This window comes from Mustelus asterias, chromosome 9 (genome assembly GCF_964213995.1).
Source record: "Mustelus asterias chromosome 9, sMusAst1.hap1.1, whole genome shotgun sequence".
Classification (NCBI taxonomy): domain Eukaryota; kingdom Metazoa; phylum Chordata; class Chondrichthyes; order Carcharhiniformes; family Triakidae; genus Mustelus; species Mustelus asterias.
Genome location: NC_135809.1, coordinates 94,107,908 through 94,128,193, shown reverse-complemented (window position 1 = coordinate 94,128,193; position 20,286 = coordinate 94,107,908). Strand labels below are relative to the sequence as shown.

Below are 20,286 nucleotides of genomic sequence, written 5' to 3'. Positions count from 1 at the left end.
CTTACCCGCCTGATCCCCATAACCCTTAATTCCCTTACCGATCAGGAATCCATCCATCCGCGCTTTAAACATATTCAGCGAGGTAGCCTCCACCACCTCAGTGGCACCTGCTACATTTTTGGTGGGTTTCGTAAGGGTGGAGGAAGAGTGTGTGCAGGGTGAAATTGTAGAGGGAGTGTGTGTGGAGAGAAACTGAAGAGTGTGTGTGTGGAGAAATAATGGAGGGAGAGTGGATGAAGTTTCTGGAGGGAGAGGGTGGAGGGAGTTTGGGAGTAAGCATTTTATTTATTGTCAGATATACTAACTAGTGCAATGTATTACATTTATATAACATCTTTAATATAAGTAGGTCCCAAGGAGATTCACAGTTTGGTTACCAGTCAAAACGTGACATTGAGCCGCATAAGGAATTGTGGTGTTTAGTGGCACAAGATTCCGAATGAATATGTCAAGTGAACGTTTCTCAACGAACAGGATGTCCCTTCTATGCCTTGCCTTGTGAGTACCGGCTGTTATCAGACTAACCCTAGCTGGGGGCAGGAGGAAATGCAGGGATTGTTCCTGTCCTCTCACTTCATCCATATGGTCAGCCATTGCAGAAATTGGCACTATCAAGACAGCCATGTAATTCTCCACAAACTCATTTAAGGAATGTTTACAATTTTACATTTCCGCTCGCCTCCCCCAGTCTGCCTAGCAGAGTGTTATCAATACCAAAAATCCCAATGTATCGGTTCATCCCAGTTTTATTGCAGGTCAGGCTCATCCCAGGCGTACCAGGAATCTCGCTCTTGCTGCAACTGGTTCATCAGGATATGGCTCATAATTTCCATTCCAGAATTTCATTTCCTCAGCAGGAGAAGCCAATTATTTTTTGTCTTTTGCTTAACTGTTTAGCTGACCTGTGGCACAGAATCTCTTTCATTATATGATTGATTATAAATAATGAGGGAGCTATAAGACAAATAATAGTGGGGGATAGATCCTTTTCTTCTGGGTAAAGCTCACGCAAGGCTAATTCCATAACAGTCATGAACCCGACAGTTCAACCTATACACAGTTAAGAAACACCAGACATTCAGCACTGATGATATCTCCTGATTAATGATAGGTAATGCAGCCTTTTCAGGCAAAGGCACTGTTATATGAAAAACATCAATGGTCCACCATGAATGATATCAGCGAGGATAAGCAATCTGTAGGATTGATGCTGTACAGATCACTAGTAAATAATAAAGGATCCTGTGATCCCAGTGATTCAACACAGGCTCCAATTTTCTTTCTAGCACATGACTCATCAGGAATCTATCATTTTACCATGTGCTGGAAGAATTTGCAGATTGTCAGCCTGTTTAATATGTGTTATGAACGCACTTTTCTTAGTCATCAAGTCCTGGAATGGGATGTGAACACATATTCTGGCTTGGAGACAGGGATGCTACTACTGTGCCACAAGCCTTCCTTCTCTGGAGTGGAGAATGCTAAAGGTCCATAACCCATTGAGTGAAGAAATAGGCTGGAATTCTCCGGTCTCATAACTGCTGCCAATGAGAACGGAGAATTTGGTGCTCAGCCAAATGTCTGTTCACAGTAGCAGGACTGGATAATCCCAGCTACGGGCAAGGTTGGAGAGTTCCAGCCATTGTTTCTCAGTCCTAAATGGTGGGCCCTTATTCTAAGAGTATTACTCTGTTCGGAGTGTTACGATCCCTGTAGTGATACCCGCTCTCCTATATGGTTCAGAGACATGGACTATGTACAGCAGGCACCTCAAAACTCTGGAGAAGTAGCACCAGCACTGCCTCCGCAAGATGCTGCAAATCCATTGGCAGGATAGGTGCACCAATGTCAGTGTTTTCACTCAGGCTGACATTCTAAGCATCAAAGCAGTGAACCTGTTTGATCAGCTCTGCCGGGTGGTCTGCATTGTCCACATGTCTGACACAAGACTCCCAAAACAAGTGCTCGACTTAGAGCAACTGTGGACTACTTACAGTAAGGAATGAATTGGTAGGAGTATGATGTGAGATAAGTATAAATGGGGACCATTCCTCTTGGTTGCTTAAAGTATATACTGCCTAAGAAAGGGAAATAGTGTTTTGTCAATGGCATTTTTTAGTCATTGGTTCAATGAAAGTTAAAAAATATGCAATCTTGCCATGTCATTCTGTCAGCTGGTAACTGAAAGCTTAAATCTCTACAGGGATCGTAACACCCATTATAATTTCACTTGTGCTGCCTCGAATGGGTCCATCTTTACTTCCACTAATTTCTTCCTATTTGCAAACATTTACAATCTTTTATGTTTCTCACTAATTTACTTCCAACCTTTTTTCAAGCTTCTTATCAATTTTTTTAGCCTCTCTTTGCTTAATTCTCATATCTTCCCGATCTTCAAGCTTACTACTCCTTTTATATGATTTTATAATATTGTAAGCCTCTTTCTTTGATTTATTACTACCTTTAGCTGCAATTTTTAGCCATAGTTGGATCAATTTTGTGTCTTTTTGGAATGTATATTACACATTACTTTTTGCTAGCTTTTCTACCATCACATCTTTTAATGTATTTCCAATCTCCTTTAGCCACCTTGTCCCTATATCTACATAGATCACTTTGCTAAGATTCAGACTTAATCCTTTTCAAACTCAATATAAAATTCCATTCATATTATGATCACTCTTTCCTCGAGACATTTTTTTGAATTACAAAGTTATAAATTAACCCTTTCTTATTGCAAAACATTAGATTCAAAATGGCCTGTTTCCTGGTTGCTCCCACAACATACTGATCTCAAAAACTATCTTAGGTCTATTCCATCAACTTGTCCTTTTCACAATTAATACAAATTTGTTTTCTCAGTCTGTATAAATTAAGTAACCCATGGATGCTGTATTCTGTTGTTACATGTGCCTCTAGGTTTCTGATTTATACTCTGCCCCACACGGCAACCTCTGTTAGGAGCCTTATAAATAATTCCCACCATTATTTTTTTATTTATTAGTGTCACAAGTGGGCTTACATTAACACTGTAATGAGGTTACTGTGAAAATCCCCTAGTTGCCACACTCTAGCGCCTGTTCAGGTACACTGAGGGAGAATTTAGCATGGCCAATGCACCTAACCAGTATGACTTTCGGACTGTGGGAGGAAACCGGAGCATCTGGGAGGACACCCACGCAGACACGGGGAGAACATGCAGACTCCACACAGACCATGGGAATCGAACCCGGGTCCCTGGCACTGTGAGGGAGTAGTGCGAACCATTGTGCCACCATGCATTTTCTACCCCTTGTTTCTTCATTCCACACAAATTAATTCTACTTTTTGATTTTTTGAGCTAAGGTCCTTTCTCTTCACTGTCTTTAGCCTATCCTTTATTATCATGGCTACCTTCTTCCTTTTTCATTCTGCCATGCAATAAATCTTGGTCACTTTGCAACCACATCTCCATAATTGCTATTAGATCAAAGCTGTTCATTTCTATTAGTGCTATTAATTCATCAAATGTGCTGTGAATATATATAAACATAGCATTGCATATGAAGGCCATGTGGGCTAATTAGCTCTATGCCAATGTCAACAGCGGAGGTTCAATTCCTGTTTCAGCTGAGATAGACTTGGGACTTGCCTCCTGGCTCTGTCCCTGAGAGTGGAAGGCAATGGCAAATGACCAGTGGCAAATAAGAACTGCCAAGAAAACAGCTCAGGGTAATGACAATGAGCCAATAATAACATATTAAATTGATTTGCACTCCCTTTTTATTCTCATACATTACAAACTAGATAGCAAGTTGAAAAGAAAATGATATGCTCATTAAAAAAACTAAGTATTGCTTTACATTGCATGCAATGTTAACATGGCAAAAATTAAAAATAGTGAGAACCAGCACCTTCTGGGGAAGAAACAAAGCATCAAGACAATTTTACCCTTTTCCTTTGCAATTTTACTTGAAAAAAGCTATAGGGCCCACTTTGTGGGTCAAGTAGCCTAGACTGTCATAAAGAAATTATGACACATATACTGAGAATCAAAGTCCTGCAGGTTCGGTATCGAATCTGTGGCAGAAGGTTGAAATCGGGCTGCCTCAGTGCAGCATTTTGTGATTCTTACAAATTAAGCAGCAATCTCATAGGAAAGGCATGATGACTGGTTTCTAGATTACAGTCATCCATGTATATAATGATGTTTCTGTGGTTAAATAACACTAAAGATTAGTGGAAGGTCCATCTGGGTCATAAAACCCAGGGATGATATCAGGAGCTGTGATGCCCTATGTATGATGTTTGGTGCCGTGGATGCTAGGCAGTCCTGCCATTCAGTGCAAACGTTGTTGAATCGAGGCATCCTTTCTACAGGTAATGTGTTGAAGATGCTACTCTTGCAAACAATGTGTTTGTCACTTACCTGATAAATGTGTGTGCTGCAAACTGCCTAACCTTTGCAGTTGTCCCCTTCCAGTTAATTGCCAATATGAAAGCTTAATTCTGTGGTGACCTTCACTTCTATGGGAAGAGTTGTCCATGTTCCAGGCATTATGTGCAGGTCAGCCTTGCAGCAGATGGTGTAGTTCTTTGACAGCCTCTCTTGTGAAATGAAGGTAGCAAAGGCAGTTTATTTTCTGATCTGTCTAGCTTAGTGTGGCAGGTCTATGAACATGGACAACCAACGAAAGCAAACAACATATATCAAGTGTCATTGCTTGACTCCTCGTGATTTTGACCCCTCTTTTTATGTTTCAATGGCAGCATCATTTACAGAAAAATCATTTACAGAAGTATTGACAAAAGAATACCAAAAAAAAGAAAAAACCTCAGTTCTCTCTGGCTATTACCACTCGCGCATAAAGCAATATTAAAGAAAAGAAGGCTGCATAAACGTTGCTTTGAGGGTTGATTTAATTGAGGTATTAAAATTATTTTACAAATTTTTTAATAGGATAAACAGCAAACAATTTCTTCAAGGTAAGATTTACTTAATATTAGAGCCAGATGATTAAGGAGTGAAGTCAGGAACTACTTCCTCATTTGAAGGATGAATGGGTGATACCACATAGACCTGGAAAACTGAAACCCCAAAAGACAGTGGTTGCTGGGTCAATAAAACCTTCAAGACTCAAGTCCATAGGTTGTTATTAGGCAAGAGTGTCAAAGACAGGTAAACAGAGTTGAGATACAAATCAATAATTAGAAATCATAGAAACCCTACAGTACAGAAAGAGGCTATTTGGCCCATCGTGTCTGCACCGACCACAATCCCACCCAGGCCCTACCCCCATATCCCTACATATTTACCCACTAATCCCTCTAACCTACGCATCTCAGGACACTAAGGGCAATTTTTAGCATGGCCTATCAACCTAACCTGCACATCTGCCATTAAATGGCAGAACAGGCTTAAGAGCTAAATAGTCGATTCTTGTCCCTACGTTACTATGACCAAATGTGATTTAAATAACTTTGGTCTGTAAGGCAGAGCTGAACCATTGAATTGCTACAGTGCAGGAGGAGGCCATTCGAGGCCTATCGAGATTGCACCGACTCTCCGAAAGAGTATCTTAACCAGACCTAACCCCCGCCCTATCCCTTTAACCCCGTGCATTTACCCTGCTAATTCATTTAACTTGCACATCTGTGGACACTGCGGGTCAATTTATCATGGCCAGTCAACCTAACCTGTACACCTTTGGACTGTTGGAGGAAACCGAAGCACCCAGAGGTAACCCACGCAGACACAGGGAGAATGTGCAGTCTCCGCACAGACAATGGCCTGAGCCAGAAATCAAACCCGGATCCCAGGTGCTGTGAGGCAGCAGTGCTAACCACCGTGCTACTGCGTACTCTACATTATCCCTCTCCTCATGACTTATCATTCCTAGAACCCCAACCACCTCACTCTTCTCGCTGGGACCTGCCAGTCAGTCCCTGCCAATAATCCTGACATACCTTCAGTCTGGCCTCCATAACTCTCTCTCTTTTTATGAGACTGTCATCCCAGCAGAGGTCACCACACAAACCTGGCACTGCTGGGACTTCTTTCCCAGAGGGTGGGGTGGACGTCTCACTGCCAGCCAGTTGAATGTTAAATGGCCCTGAGGCAGCTGGACTCAGTGGAAATGTGTTCCATGCCAACTCTTCAGCTGGTGGGGTGGGTAAAATCCAGCCCCATTTTCTTTTAATCAGTTCTCCTGTATTTGCATGTGAGCTCTGCCTATATTCAATGTACAAAAGTTTGCAAGCTTCTGCTTCCAGTGACAAAACCAATGAAATGCAACTTAAAAAGTAAAAATTCTCCAAGTATTAAGTGGGTTTTAAATCCAAGCATTTCAATACTTAATAGACTTGATGTACTACTGAAGTTGTCTGAATTAAATTGGGATACAATATATAAACCTTCAAGAAACAGCTTCACACTATTTCAGTATCATCTTTCAACTGCAGAAAACATACATTTTGCACGGTCTGTAAATCTAGGCAAGTTAATTGTTCCATTATTTAATATATGAAAATATACTTTATATTTTTATTATTTCAAATCTACATGGATCATTGAACGATAGGAATTCACAACACGGAAATGGGACCATTTGGCCTGATGTGCCTGTAATGACTCTTTAAAAGTGCAAGTGTTCTTAGTCCGATATCCCCGCTTTTTGACAAAAGTTCTGCATCCTCAAGTTCCTATCCAACTATCTTTTGCAAGTAACAATGGAATTAGCATCCAGCCTTTTGGGTCAGGTTGTCAGTGTTAGAGTTCAGTGGGTGGGGGGTCCAGACCCTGCACTGAATAAGGAGCAGTCACCCATCTGTGTTTTTTTCCGGCATTGGCCAAATAGTGGCCATAAGATACCAGGGCCTTCCAATTCAGGACAACAGGTGGGCACTCAAAGCTGCCAATAGGAGGTGGTGTTAACTAAGTCAAATGGGTTTCGCAACGAGGTGATAAGTGGATTTGTTGCTCATCCAATAGGATAAAAGCTCCAAACTATGGTAGTTGGTATAATGAGTTTAGGAATAATTGAACATTTAAAAGAATGTTTTTAGTATGATGAGAATTTTTTTGATTTCAAAAGATGTAATTTTGCTGAAACTTCAGCTGCCGAGGTAAATGCAAGGCTTATTATTGCACTAAACTCCATCTCTACAAGTCCGTCTCCTCCCTCCAGAACCTCCTGAAAACCCATATTCCTTGACCAGGTCACCCTTATTAGTATCTCCTCCTCAGATTTGCCATCCATTTTTAAGTTATGCTTCACTGAAGAAACTTGGGAGGGTTTTACACAGTTAAGGTGCTAAATACAAAAGCACAAGCCTCGAGATGCCATGGAAAGATATGTGAAGAGTCAGGACTTCATGGCTATTATGTTACTCAAAGAGGAATGGATAGTTCTGCAACAATAGTGTAATAGTGCAACTCCTATTTACCTTTGTTGTCATTCACCTGTTACTTTTTAGCTCCATCCTGTAGATCATAATCATTCTACCGCTTTCCAAAATCCTAAACATCACCAATGAACTTTTGTGACCTACCCAGTTGGGTAGGGTTGCTCTACAAATAAAAAACATGTGATTTGGACCAAAATATTGATATGCTATAATATTTTAATCCATTAAGAGATCCTTTCCCCTTGGATTAAACAGAGTTGTCAATTTTAATATTTGTGTATAAATCGAGAACAGTGAATGAGATATTACTGCTTCATTATTCAGGGGTTAACCTAATATAATTCTGAGCCAAAGAAACAGCAGCTCAGCAGAAATACATTTACAAAGAGGTCTCTAAGAACAAGACAAGATGAAAGCAAATTAAATAATTCAACATAATTGTATACTCCGGGTAGCAGAATTAGCTGGGGACTGCTAAACATGCAGGTCGTGGAGAGTGGAATTTGAATCCAAATCCTTTCAAAATGGTTTTATTAAGCACTTAGCTGGAAAGTGATACAAGACAGCTTTGTCAGCAACATCGGGTGTTGCGTTTGATAGGTATAAAAATAGCAACCATATTGGTTGAACCGTTAGTTCAGAATGATCCTGAGACCTTTCTGAATGCATTTGTGTAAGCATTATAAAATAGGTCTGGGACAGTAGGCTTGCTTAAATAGCTCTGTCGAAATATAACCACTGAAGTCACACCAGAGCTGCGTGCAAAACTGTGATGTATGTACGGGTGCTTAACAACAGAAGCCAAGAGCTGGGTTAGGTTTAAGTTAACAGAGCTGTCCTAGAGAGTGGAGGTTAAAACTTGGGCTAGATTTCAGGCAATGAGCTCCACTCAAAAATGAGGAGGGCATTACATTTGGCAGGTAGTGATTATGAACAGCATCAGAACACAACAGAGGCCCACAACACCTGCACTCTTTGGGCTGAGAAATATTTATGGGTTATAGCAATGAAAACTTGCAAGACTCTGGATCATGTGAAGTGATCATCCTTTTGAATAAACAAGCTCTTAGGATCTGGGTGACACTGGCAAGGTCACATTTATTTGTTTCTGTAGTGTGTTTCACCTGACATGTGAAAAGTCCCCGTTTCGAAACGGGGCAGAAACATGAATAAAACTTTATCATTTTACAGTGGCATTGTGATTAGCACTGCTGCCTTACAGCGCCAGGGATCCAGGTTCAGTTCTGGCCTCGGGTGATCCAGGTTTAGTTCTGGCCTCGGGTGACTGTGCGGAGTCTGCAAGTTCTCCTTGTGTCTGCGTGGATTTTCTCCAGGTGCTCCGGTTTCCTCCCACACTCCAAAGATGTGCAGGTTAGGTTGATTGGCCATGCTAAATTGCCTGTTAGCATCAGGGGGATTAGCAAGGTAAATATGTGAGTTACGGGGATAGCGCCAGTTGGGGGGGGCGGGGGGGGCGAGATTGTTATCTGTGCAGGCTCGATGGGCCAAATGGCCTCCTTCTGCACTGTAATGATTCTATGATTTCACTGTCCCTAGTTTCCCTGCAAAGTGTGGCCATAGGCTTTCTCCTCATACCACCGCAGTCCTTATGTTACTGGTGCTCCTACAATTGTAGTTGGTAAAAAATTCCAGGAAAGTGGCTGAGAAATGATAAAGCAGCAGGAATAATCGGCATGTCAGGATGGTGTGTGTGTGTACCTGAGAAATTTTGGTACGATGATGTGCCTGGAACATTGCTGCTCTTCACCATGGTGTTATATGTCAGAGAATCGAATTTCTAGGGGGAAGCGCTGTTCAAGAAATCTTAGTGGGATGCTGTAACTTGTAGTTATTCTGCAGTTACCCTGTTCTGGTGATGCGGGAGTAAGTACTTATACTAAACAATTCAAAATTCCTTTAAAGAAGTTAACACAAGATGGCCAGAGATTGAATGTTGACAATTGTATTTTCTTGTGTGCTGTTTATTGATATTGTTGATTGACATTGTGACCGGAACAATTGAAATTGAAAGTGCACAAGATGCCAGAATGCATTTGAGTTGAGTTCCAATTCGATACAAGTCTCCAACATCGAAACTAACTTTTCATATAAGTTTTAAAGTTTAAGTTTATAAGTTTAAGGTTAAAGTTTAAAAGCTTATTTATTAGTGTCACAAGTAGGCTTACATTAACTCTGCAATGAAGTTACTGTGAAAATCCCCTAGTCGCTACACTCCGGTGCCTGTTCGGGCACAGTGAGGGAGAATTTAGCATGGCCAATCCGTCTAACCCGCACATCTTTGGACTATGGGAGGAAACCAGAGCACCCGGAGGAAACTCACACAGACACGGGGAAAATGTACAAACTCCACACAGACAGTGACCCGAGGCTGAAATTGAACCTGGGTCCCTGGCACTCTGAGGCAGCAGTGAGTCACTGTGCCACCCAATCAGAATTCAGTTTCTGCTGATTAATTACGTTAATTCATTTCTGCTGAGTTGTTTTTTTAGGATAGCTGAGTTGAAGCCAGTTTAAACATTGCACAATCATAGAAACATAAAAACCCTACAGTACAGAAAGAGGCCATTTGGCCCATCGAGTCTGCACCGACCACAATCCCACCCAGGCCCTACCCCCATATCCCTACATTTTTACCCACTAATCCCTCTAACCTACGCATCTCAGGACACTAAGGGGCAATTTTTTTTTAGCATGGCCAACCTAACCCGCACATCTTTGGCGTGTGGGAGGAAACCGGAGCACCCGGAGGAAACCCACGCAGACACACGGAGAACGTGCAAACTCCACACAGACAGTGACCCAAGCCGGGAATCGAACCCAGGTCCCTGGTGCTGTGCAGCAGCAGTGCTAACCACTGTGCTACCGTGCCGCCCAATGATGCAGCTCTGAGCATTTTGTTGCACTTTATTCATTCCAGTACAAAGTTGCCAAACTCTATGCAAGGTTAAATAATGACACATCTGTGAAGTATGTAAGAAATATTAATCAAAGTGAATGACTTAAATCTTTAATCCTTTCCTGTCCTTTAGCAGCATTGATTTGAATTGGCAATCCACCATTCATTTTAAGCTTTTAAAGACTGCCAATTAGATTGCCTCTGAGCCATCTTGCATTACCCATTTCAAATTGTATTAATAGTTACACACAGTCAAACAGTCACAACTTAAATGCATTGCAACGCAGTGATTTTCTGCTGGACAGAAGCCACAGATAAAGTTGGGATACATCAGGTAGTGCTACTTAATTTAAGGAATACCTATTCTAACACAACTAAAGCAGTTATAACGTTAACATGTAGATTTATAATAAATAACAAATATGGCACTTGGGCCATGCATTTCATTAAAATACTTGCAAGTACTAGTTCCACTGGTGGTTGGCATTGATAGATATTTTCAATGTTATAGGCATGACACCATTTGTCACAACTATCTCTCTCAACACTATTTTTATGTAGTGAGGGAATATGTTAAGAAATCTACTTTCAATCTGCTTACAGTTGTAGCTCTGGTCTGCGGAGCAGCTTATGTACTGAAACTGCATCCTGTTTATGTTAATTTTCAGTTAACAGGTAAACATATTTTGAATACATTTTATTTTCTTCGTTATGTTTCTCATTTCAATATCTTTGTTCTTATTTTTGCCCTTTTCTAAATATGTCTCCAAAATATACCAGCTCTCTGCTGACTCCCTCAAAAAGACAATGATTCTCTTGGGCGGGATTTTCCAGCTATGTTTGTCCCAAGACCAGAAAATCCCATCTGAGGTCAACAGATCTTTGCATGGTCCGTGTCCTGCCAGCTACGATTCCCATGGTGGACGGGATGGGAAAATTCCACCCCTCATGTCTGAGCTGACTCATCTGGAGTGCTTTCTAAGGTTGTTCTCACTGTCCACGTAAAGCAAGGCAAATCCAACCTGACCAATTACCGCACCATCTGCAAAGTGATGGAAGGTGTCACTGTCAGAGTTATCAAGTGGCATTACTTAGTAATAACCTGCTCGGTTACACTCAGTTTGGGTTCCACCACAGCCAACCAGTTCCTGACCTCATTACATTACATTGCCTTGATCCAAACACGAGCAAAAAAGCTGAGGTGAGACTAACTGCCCTTGACATTAAGGCAGCATTTGAAAGAGACCCCTAGCAAAACTGAAGTCAATGGGAATCAGGGGGAAAATTCTCCACTGGTTGGAGTCATACCTAGCACAAAAAAAGATGGTTGTGGTTGTTGCTGGTGAATCATCTCGGTCTCAGGACATCAGTACAGGAATTGTGTCTGTACATCAGTACACAATTGTGTTGCGTCTTAGGTCCAATCATCTTTAGTTGCTACAAAATGGAGATGTTCTCTGATGATTCCACAATGTTCAGCACCATTCACGACTCCTCACATACTGAAGCACAGTGGTTAGCACTGCTGCTTCACAGCTCCAGGGTCCAGGGTTCGATTCCCGGCTCGGGTCACTGTCTGTGTGGAGTTTGCACATTCTCCTCGTGTCTGCGTGGGTTTCCTCCGGGTGCTCTGGTTTCCTCCCACAGTCCAAAGATGTGCGGGTTAGGTTGATTGGCTAGGTTAAAAAAAAGGTTGCCCCTTGGAGTCCTGGGATGCGTGGGTTGGAGGGATTAGCGGGTAAAATATGTGGGGGTAGGGCCTGGGTGGGATTGTGGTCGGTGCAGACTCGATGGGCCGAATGGCCTCCTTCTGCACTGTAGGGTTTCTATGATTCTATGATTCTATGTCCAAATTCAGCCAGACCTGGTCAATATTCAGACTTAGGCTGGTAAGTGGCAAGTTTTCCAAGCTCCACAATATACTGACTTGGAAATATATCACCGTTCCTTCACACAAGTACCAGGCAATGACCATCTTCAAGAAAAGAGAATCTAACTATCCCCCCATGACATTCAATGGCATTAGGATCATGAATCCCTCACCATCAATACCCTGGAGCCTACCATTGACCAGAACCTGAACTGGACCAGCCATATAAATACTGTGGCCTTAAGAGCAGCTCAGAGGCTGAGAATTCTGTCGAGAGTAGCTCACCTTCTGATTCCCCAAAGCCTGTCCACAATCTGCAAGGCACAAGTCAGGAAGGAGTGTGATAGAATGCTCTTGACTTGCTTCATCGAATGCAGCTCTAACAACGCTCAAGAAGCTTGACACCATCCAGGACAAGGCAGCCCACTTGATTGGCATCCCATCTATCACAGTAAACATTCACTCCCTCCACCACTGATACACAGTGTCAGCAGTGTGTACAATCTACAGGATGTTCCGCAGCAGTTCAAGGCTCCCTCGATAGCATCTTTCAAATCTATGACCTCTACCGCCTAGAAGGAGAAGAGCAGCAGATGCATGGGGGCACCAGCACATGCAAGTTCCCTCCAAGCCCACACTTTCCTGACTTGGAAATAGATTATCGTTCCTTCACTGTCGCTGGATCAAAGCCCTGGAACACTCTTCCTTACAGCACTGTGGGAGTATGTACACTGCATGGACTGCAGCAGGCAAAGAAGGCGACTCACAATGACGTTTCTAAAGTCCATTAGGGATGGGCAAGAAATGCTGGCCTAGACAACAATGTCCACATCTTGTGAAAGGATAAAAACATCTCAAGAGCTTTCTATTCCCTGCTACTTTAGTGTGCCGACTGCCCCACACCACCTTCTTCCACTCCTATCCCTCACTCGCCTACTTAGCCACTTTATCTACTTCTGCCCAATTCTTCCTTTGACTGCCTCTGTCCATTCCACATCCCCATCTTCTTTGCCCCTCTAATTGCTCCACCCACCAACTCTGCCCCTCAGTTTGGTCTCCCTCCCATCCTTTCCATCTCTCTCTTCTCTGCGGGTTCCTCTTGTCTGACCACACCAATAGCCCTCCCCACTCCTAGCTGGTCTGCTGCTCTGTCCACTCCTCATCTGTACCTGAATGATCCTGCCCCTTCCTGCTCTACCTCTTTTTACCTGTCCTGTCCTGTCCATCCAATTACTCTATGTGCTTGTCCAGCATCACCTTTATCTATCCACATTTCAAACCCTCCCACTTGCTTGCTCTATCCACACCCCCACCCTCCCTGGTCACCCACACTCCCTTTATCTGCTCAACCTGTGTGTCCTCTCCTCCCCAGCGCAGCTTCTCCACCTGTCTGTCCTCTCCACCTCTTTCCCTGGCTCTAAAGAATCTGCTGCTTCTGGCCCAATATTGGCCAATTCAGCTGTTATCTCCTGGGCTCTGTATTGTGGAGTCCACTATACTGTGGCTGACTATACATCTGCCTTAGGGATTGGAAAACATTTCCAAAAAGAGACAATATGAACAAATTTTGGAGAGTTAATTACGAGAAGAAACTATATTCCTGTGCAATTATATTGCTTATTTGTTTTAATACATCTACATTTTATAGTTTACAAGCTGTGGACAATTTTAGCCAGATTATGAAGTAAGGGCCTTTGAAAAGAGTCCATTGATCTGGTAAATTGCCATATGTCTTGTATTAATTTACCTTAATGATGGTAACATTTGTTATGGTTCCACAATATCTAATCAGAAAATTGTAGTTTTTATTTTGAACATTTGGTTGGAAAGTTTATATTCAATCAAAGCAGAGGTTTACAAAATGTGTAGACTATCAGTAACAATGTGTTGAAATGGTTCTAGTGGAGTCACTCACATAATGCTTCAGCCTATAAAACACAGAAGGTGTGTTAAATTGCTCTCAGAAGACTCCTTGAATTAATTTGCTTACCTTGAAACACTCTAAATCTCTTGAAAGAGTTGACCTTTCAGAAGGGAATTGACGGAGTTGATTCAGGCAAATTATTCACTGTAACAATTTTTTTTTAAGGGCAGGAAAAATTAGGAATGAGAACAAAATTGAATAAGTTGATTAAGAGTAAGACCAGAGAAGCAGTCGAGCAGTATAAATGGGTTTAAGAGATGATTACATGCTCCTGTGCAAAAAAATGGATTGCAGGTTATGATTGGATGTCAGGGAACCGGAGAGGAGATCAGTTGGACTTGACATCTTTCCATCTTCTGTTATTGTGTCCTCTCATCCCTGATAATATGGTGCATTCATTGCCAGTTTTGTTTCATTTACAAGCAAAGCAGTAACAGAATATTAAATTAATACATTGATATAAATACAGAGCATATGCAATGGAAATGTCAGTTTAATAATGAATACTTGGAGCTCATTTTCAAGAATAAATACATGATAATTTCATGACAATCACTCAGCAGGACTCCAGTTTATTTCTGGGAAGTTGGCATCACTTTCCTGTACTTTTTCAGTGTGAATTAACACAAGGTTCAACCTCCAATATTGGAGTAAGATTTAAATTAGCTAATGGTGAAAGTGTATTGGAAAGGGAAACTATAAAAAGCTTTGGGATGTTCTGAGGTTGTGAAAGATGCTATATAAATGCAATTTATTTCTTCCTTCTTTGATGTGAACTTTTCAGGTATTACAGGAACCAGTGTTTACGCAGCCAGAGCACACTCAGAAGGTGTGGGTTCAAGCCCCACTTCAGAGACTGAGTGCACGATCATTTCTGTGTAGTACTGAGGGAGTTGGAGGGGCTGCCTTTAGGATAAGATATTAAGTATCTGCCCTTGGATGTCCTTAAGAACTGATATGGTACTATTCAAAGAAGTGTGTGAAAGTTCTCCCAATGCTTTGGCCAATATTTATCCCTCAAGAAACACGTAAAACACATTTTCTGTTCATTTATGCCACTGCTATCTATGGCAGCCTCCTGTGCAAAGATTGGCTGCTGCATTTCCTGCATTACAATTGTGACTACACTTCAAAGATAATGCACAGTAGTGCACTCTGTGATATCATAAGATAATGAAAAGGTGCTGAATGCATGGATTAAAACTATGTATCAGATCATGGTGCTGGGTGCTTATGGCATTTCATTGACAGCTACATTGTGGAATATTGTATACTTGGTCGGGCACAGGTATGGACTTCTCTTGATGCAGTGCTATTTGTTTAGACAAGCTACTGTACTTTGTAGTATGTACAAAGTTAATGTGGGACTGGGCACAGTACCACCCAGAGTGATGTAAGAAAGCTTATGATATAGACCAAGGGTTAGTGTAGCTTTGAACAGAGATGTGTTGGGATCTAGACACTATTCCCCATGCCTGACTCTGCTCACCACCCCATTCTGACTCTGCTCATCACCCCTCCTAATTGTTCATTACCCCCCCTCGCCCCCATCCCAACACTGCTCACCCCATGTGAGCAGGGGTGGTGAGCAGTGTCAGGCAGGGTAGGGTATGTGGAAGCTGGGTGAGCCTAGGCAGGGGGGGGGGGCGGGGGGGGGGGGGTGGTGTGCATCATGGGTATAACTAACAAAGATAAGGACATTTAAAATCTCTGCATGTCAATGGACTGAAGACTTAAGGGGCAGGTTTACAGTTTATGATGATGAAAGTGGGCTTGGCTTCACTGTAATTGCTTCACCACAAGACCTCTCTACTCAATCAGTCATTGGATTCAAGCTACAGCTGGGAAGGTCCCAGTAATGAAGTATTTTAGAATGATCAATTTTTGTTTGATTTGGTCAAATGATTTTCACTTTGGTTAACCATCAAGGATCCATCCATTCATCTACTTACCTCATCCTTAGCTACATAATACCTTTGGTGGTATCACCTCTGTATGCACACAAATGACACCCAACTCTGCCTCTTCACTGCGCCATGCATTTAGAATCATAGAATCCTTATAGTGCAGAAGGAGGCCATTCGGCTCATCGAGCCTGCGCTGCCAAAAATCCCACTGAGGCCCCATCCCCGCAACCCCACATATTCATCCTACCCAATCTCCCTGACATCCCCCCAACACTAAGGAACAATTTAGCATGGCCAATCAATCTAACCCGCACATTTTTGGACTGTGGGAAGAAACCGGACCACCCAAAGGAAACCCACACAGACATCGGGAAAAACTCCACACAGACAGCCACCCAAGCCAGGAATCGAGTCCAGGTCCCTGGCGCTGTGAGGCAGCAGTGCTAACCACTGTGCCACCGTGCCACCCTTTAGTCTTTGATAAACTCTCATACTCTCCATCTAAAGATTGGTAAGACTGAAGCCATCGCCTTCAGCTCACTGTGCAAGTCTTGATACTCTCACTACTGAGTCCATCCCCATCCCTGGACATCGTCTCAAACTGAACAAGACTGTTAGCAGGCCTTGCAACAAATCTTCAATCTGCCCAAGATATCCTTCTGGACTGACGCTAGATAAGAGGTTCACCTCAGTATCTTGTCTCTTGAATGTAGTTCATTTATCATATTGCTATTCGAGAAAAGACAAAACACGGATTGACTAAAACCTCCTTATCCTCCTGCTCCCAAATATCATTCTTCCTCTCAGAAAATTTGACACATGACATACAACAAAGAACAAAGAAAATTATAGCACAGGAACAGGCCCTTCGGTCCTCCAAGCCTGCACTGACCATGCTGCCCCTGTGAACTAAAATCCCTACCCTTCCAGGAACCACATCCCTCTATTCCCATCCTATTCATGTATTTGTCAAGACGCCCCTTAAAAGTCACTATCATATCCGTTTCCAATACCTCCCCTGGCAGCGAATTCCAGGCACCCACCACTCTCTGTGTAAAAAACCTGCCTCGTGCATCTCCTTTAAACCTTGCCCCTCACATCTTAAACTTATGCCCCTTAGTAATTGACTCTTCCATCTTAGGAAAAAGCCTCTGACTATCTATTCTGTCCCTGCCCCTCATAATCTTGTAGACTTCTATCATGTCGTCCCTCACCTCCGACGTTCCAGTGAGAACAAACCAATTTTTTCCAACCTCTCCTCATAGCTAATGCCCTCCATACCAGGCAACATCCTGGTAAATCTTTTCTGTACCCTCTCCAAAGCCTCCACATCGTTCTGGTAGTGTGGTGACCAGAATATTCCAAGTGTGGGCCTAACTAAGGTTCTATAAAGCTGCAACATGAAATATTAAAAACATTTTCTGCTATGTTAAGCTAGAATTACAATACAGAAGCTTTGTGCCATATCTGTGGACAGTTTCAAAGTGGCATATCTTTGCATCAGTCAACAAAAATAGCACCTTTTGTTTTAATGCAGTAGCAGACCAAACGAGTAATTTTTCAGTACTGAAGAGATTTCAGTTGGTAATTGTAAAATTGACTTAATATCAATGTTGGAGTAAAAATAAATTATAATCTTTTAATCATTTGGTGAAATATAAATGATAGACGTAACATTGCGCAGTCAGGTCATCCTGACTCAAAAAGTTGGCTCTATTCTCTTTCCACAGATACTGTCAGACCGGCTGAGATTTTCCAGCAGTTTCTGTTTTGTTTCAGATTCCAGCATCTGCAGTATTTTGCCTTTATCTTTCTTGTTGTACCTGAACACTAACTTTTTTTGATTCATGCACCTAGATCCCTCTGCCCCTCAGATTTCTGCAGTCATTCTCTATTTTAGTACTATGCTTTTTTATTCTTCCTGCCAATGTAAACAACCTCACATTTTCCCACATTATACTCCATCTGCCAATTTTTTGCCCATTCCCTCAACCTATCAATTCCTATCTGCAACCTCCTAATGCCCTACCTATCTTTTTATCATCTGCAAATTTAGCTACCATGCCCTTGCTCCGCTCAACTAAGTCATTGAGATAAAATGTAAAAAGTTGATGCCCCAGAGCAGATCCCATGTCACATTTGTCATTTGTCACATCCTGCCAATCAGAAAAAGACCCATTTATGCATACTCTTTGTTTTCTGTCAGTCAACCAATCTTCTATCCACGCTAATATGTTACGCCCTATACCATGAGCTATTATTTTCTGCAATAACCTTTGATGTGGTACCTTATCAAATGCCTTCTGGAAATCCAAGTACAGTATGTCCACAAGTTCCCTTTGATCCACGGTGCATGTTACTCCTAGATTATATAGATTTGATGCAAAAACAAACTCATGTCAAGAGCGGGAAATCTGCATTGTCAAAAATGCTAGATTTTTGTCAGCAGTTTTCTTCAAGGTCATTGAGCTCTACACTGCTGACTGCAAAATCCAGCTCATTTTAAAAATCTTTTCCATCAAAATACCAATCACCACAACAACCACTTTGTTACAATTGCAGAGCAAGTGTAATGGATTTCTGTTATTAAATTATTCCTTTTCTTTCCTCCTCTATAGGGTAAAAGACACAAGAGCTCATTGGAGGTAGTCAACACACCAGACTCCAACCGAGGCCGCAACGAGAAGAAAGCTATCAAGTAGGTGCCATGAGCAGAAAATCAGGAAAGAGTTCGAAAGGTTAAGACGAGCAGCCACTGTTCTTTTCTGTAAACCAAGCTGTGTTCACTCTGATGAAATGATAAACGGTGCTCCCAGTTCAAGTATAAATATTTGATGTAGTCTCTTTAAGATATCACACATGTATGTTGGTTTTACCGTCTATTTCTGTCGTATGAACTTTGTTGGAAAAGCAGCAAAATTTTTCATTCTTTGTGTAGTCTGTGTCATTCACAGATACATAGGAAGACTGGTTTACAACCTTTGCAGCTTTTCAGAAAGTACAAAGTCAGATAGATGTTTGACTCTGTGCTCTTATGATCTAAGTGAATGGTTCTTTCTGGGGCAAGAAACAAAACCCAGCATTGGAAGTGTGAGAGTCCTCAATAATGATAGTGACTGTTTCTCTTGCAGCTTCTAGAACAAAAAAAAGGAAACTATAGAAGAGGGAAGAAATATGGAAAGAAAATGTTATAGCTTTTCCTGTAGCATTCAAGAGAATGTAATTGAACTTGAGAGGCAGTGGGGACTCTCTAAATGATTCCTAAGATTGATGTCTGTGTGAAATTACAATATTGCTCTTTTAGCTGCAGTGCTGTTCACCGCGGCTATTAGATTATAACAAAATACCTTGTTTGACATTTTTTCCCCTTTTTAAGCATTGAAACTTGAAAGGTGTTGCCTGCAGCTGTGATAAAGTAGTAAAGATTACTCTGTCCACTGAGGCTTGCTGGAAAACGGCTGTTTCAGACTTTGTGTTTATTACACAAGTTATTTGAAAATATGTATTTATCTGAAGCTAGAAAATGAACCAAATCCAATGCTTTTTCTTGTTACCTTGCTGTTGAATATCTTTAAAATCACAATGAACTATTTTATCTCAGTTTATAGGACAAAGTCTGTGTGAAAGTTTAACAATGAATTGTCTTCTGGATTGTAAACCAAATTAGTTTAACTTGTTAACTCTGATTTTCACTTTTGTTTTTTCTTCCAGATAATACAGTGATCCAGTTATCATTCATATTTTATCATAGGTTTGAATACCAAAATTACCAGTCTAATCATCTCCTATATAGGTTATATATAATGCCCACTACTGATGCAGGACCCACAGATGGTTTGGACTAATGTGATCTACTTTAGTCGGGATTATAAGTGCTGCTTCATATTTAATTAGGGAATGTGATGGGACATGATACACAGGGCAGTCCCTCACTGGGTGAGCACACAGAGGTCTATCCCTGCAGCCCCCAAATTCTGGTGGTCTTTTTGTGTCTGCAGCAAAAGTACTGGAAACAGTCCAGTCATAATTTTAAAAACCTGTTGCTTTTGTTAGCGAACTTCAGAGACGAGGTGTTTATTCTGCATCTCCACTTTGCTCAGGGCTCAGTCATTATTACACATGGCATTGGTCAATTGCTCCCCTCTGACTTTTCATGAAGTTGTCCAAAATGCAGCACTATTCATTGCATAATGACAGTAACCACACATGTTGAACCACGACATGAGAAACTTTACCTTCGACAGCAAGTAAAGAGTTCCTTTAATGTGCATCCCATTACCTG

General features: G+C 41.7%; 1 protein-coding gene across 1 annotated transcript in view; it reads left to right on the top strand.

The window, feature by feature from the left end:
• syt7b (synaptotagmin VIIb) overlaps positions 1–20,286 on the top strand; it is a 365,243-nt gene that overhangs the window by 125,631 nt on the left and 219,326 nt on the right. Inside the window, exon 2 of the mRNA XM_078221264.1 lies at positions 18,623–18,702. Coding sequence (XP_078077390.1) covers positions 18,623–18,702 — 80 coding nt within the window. The remainder of the gene's footprint in view (positions 1–18,622; positions 18,703–20,286) is intronic.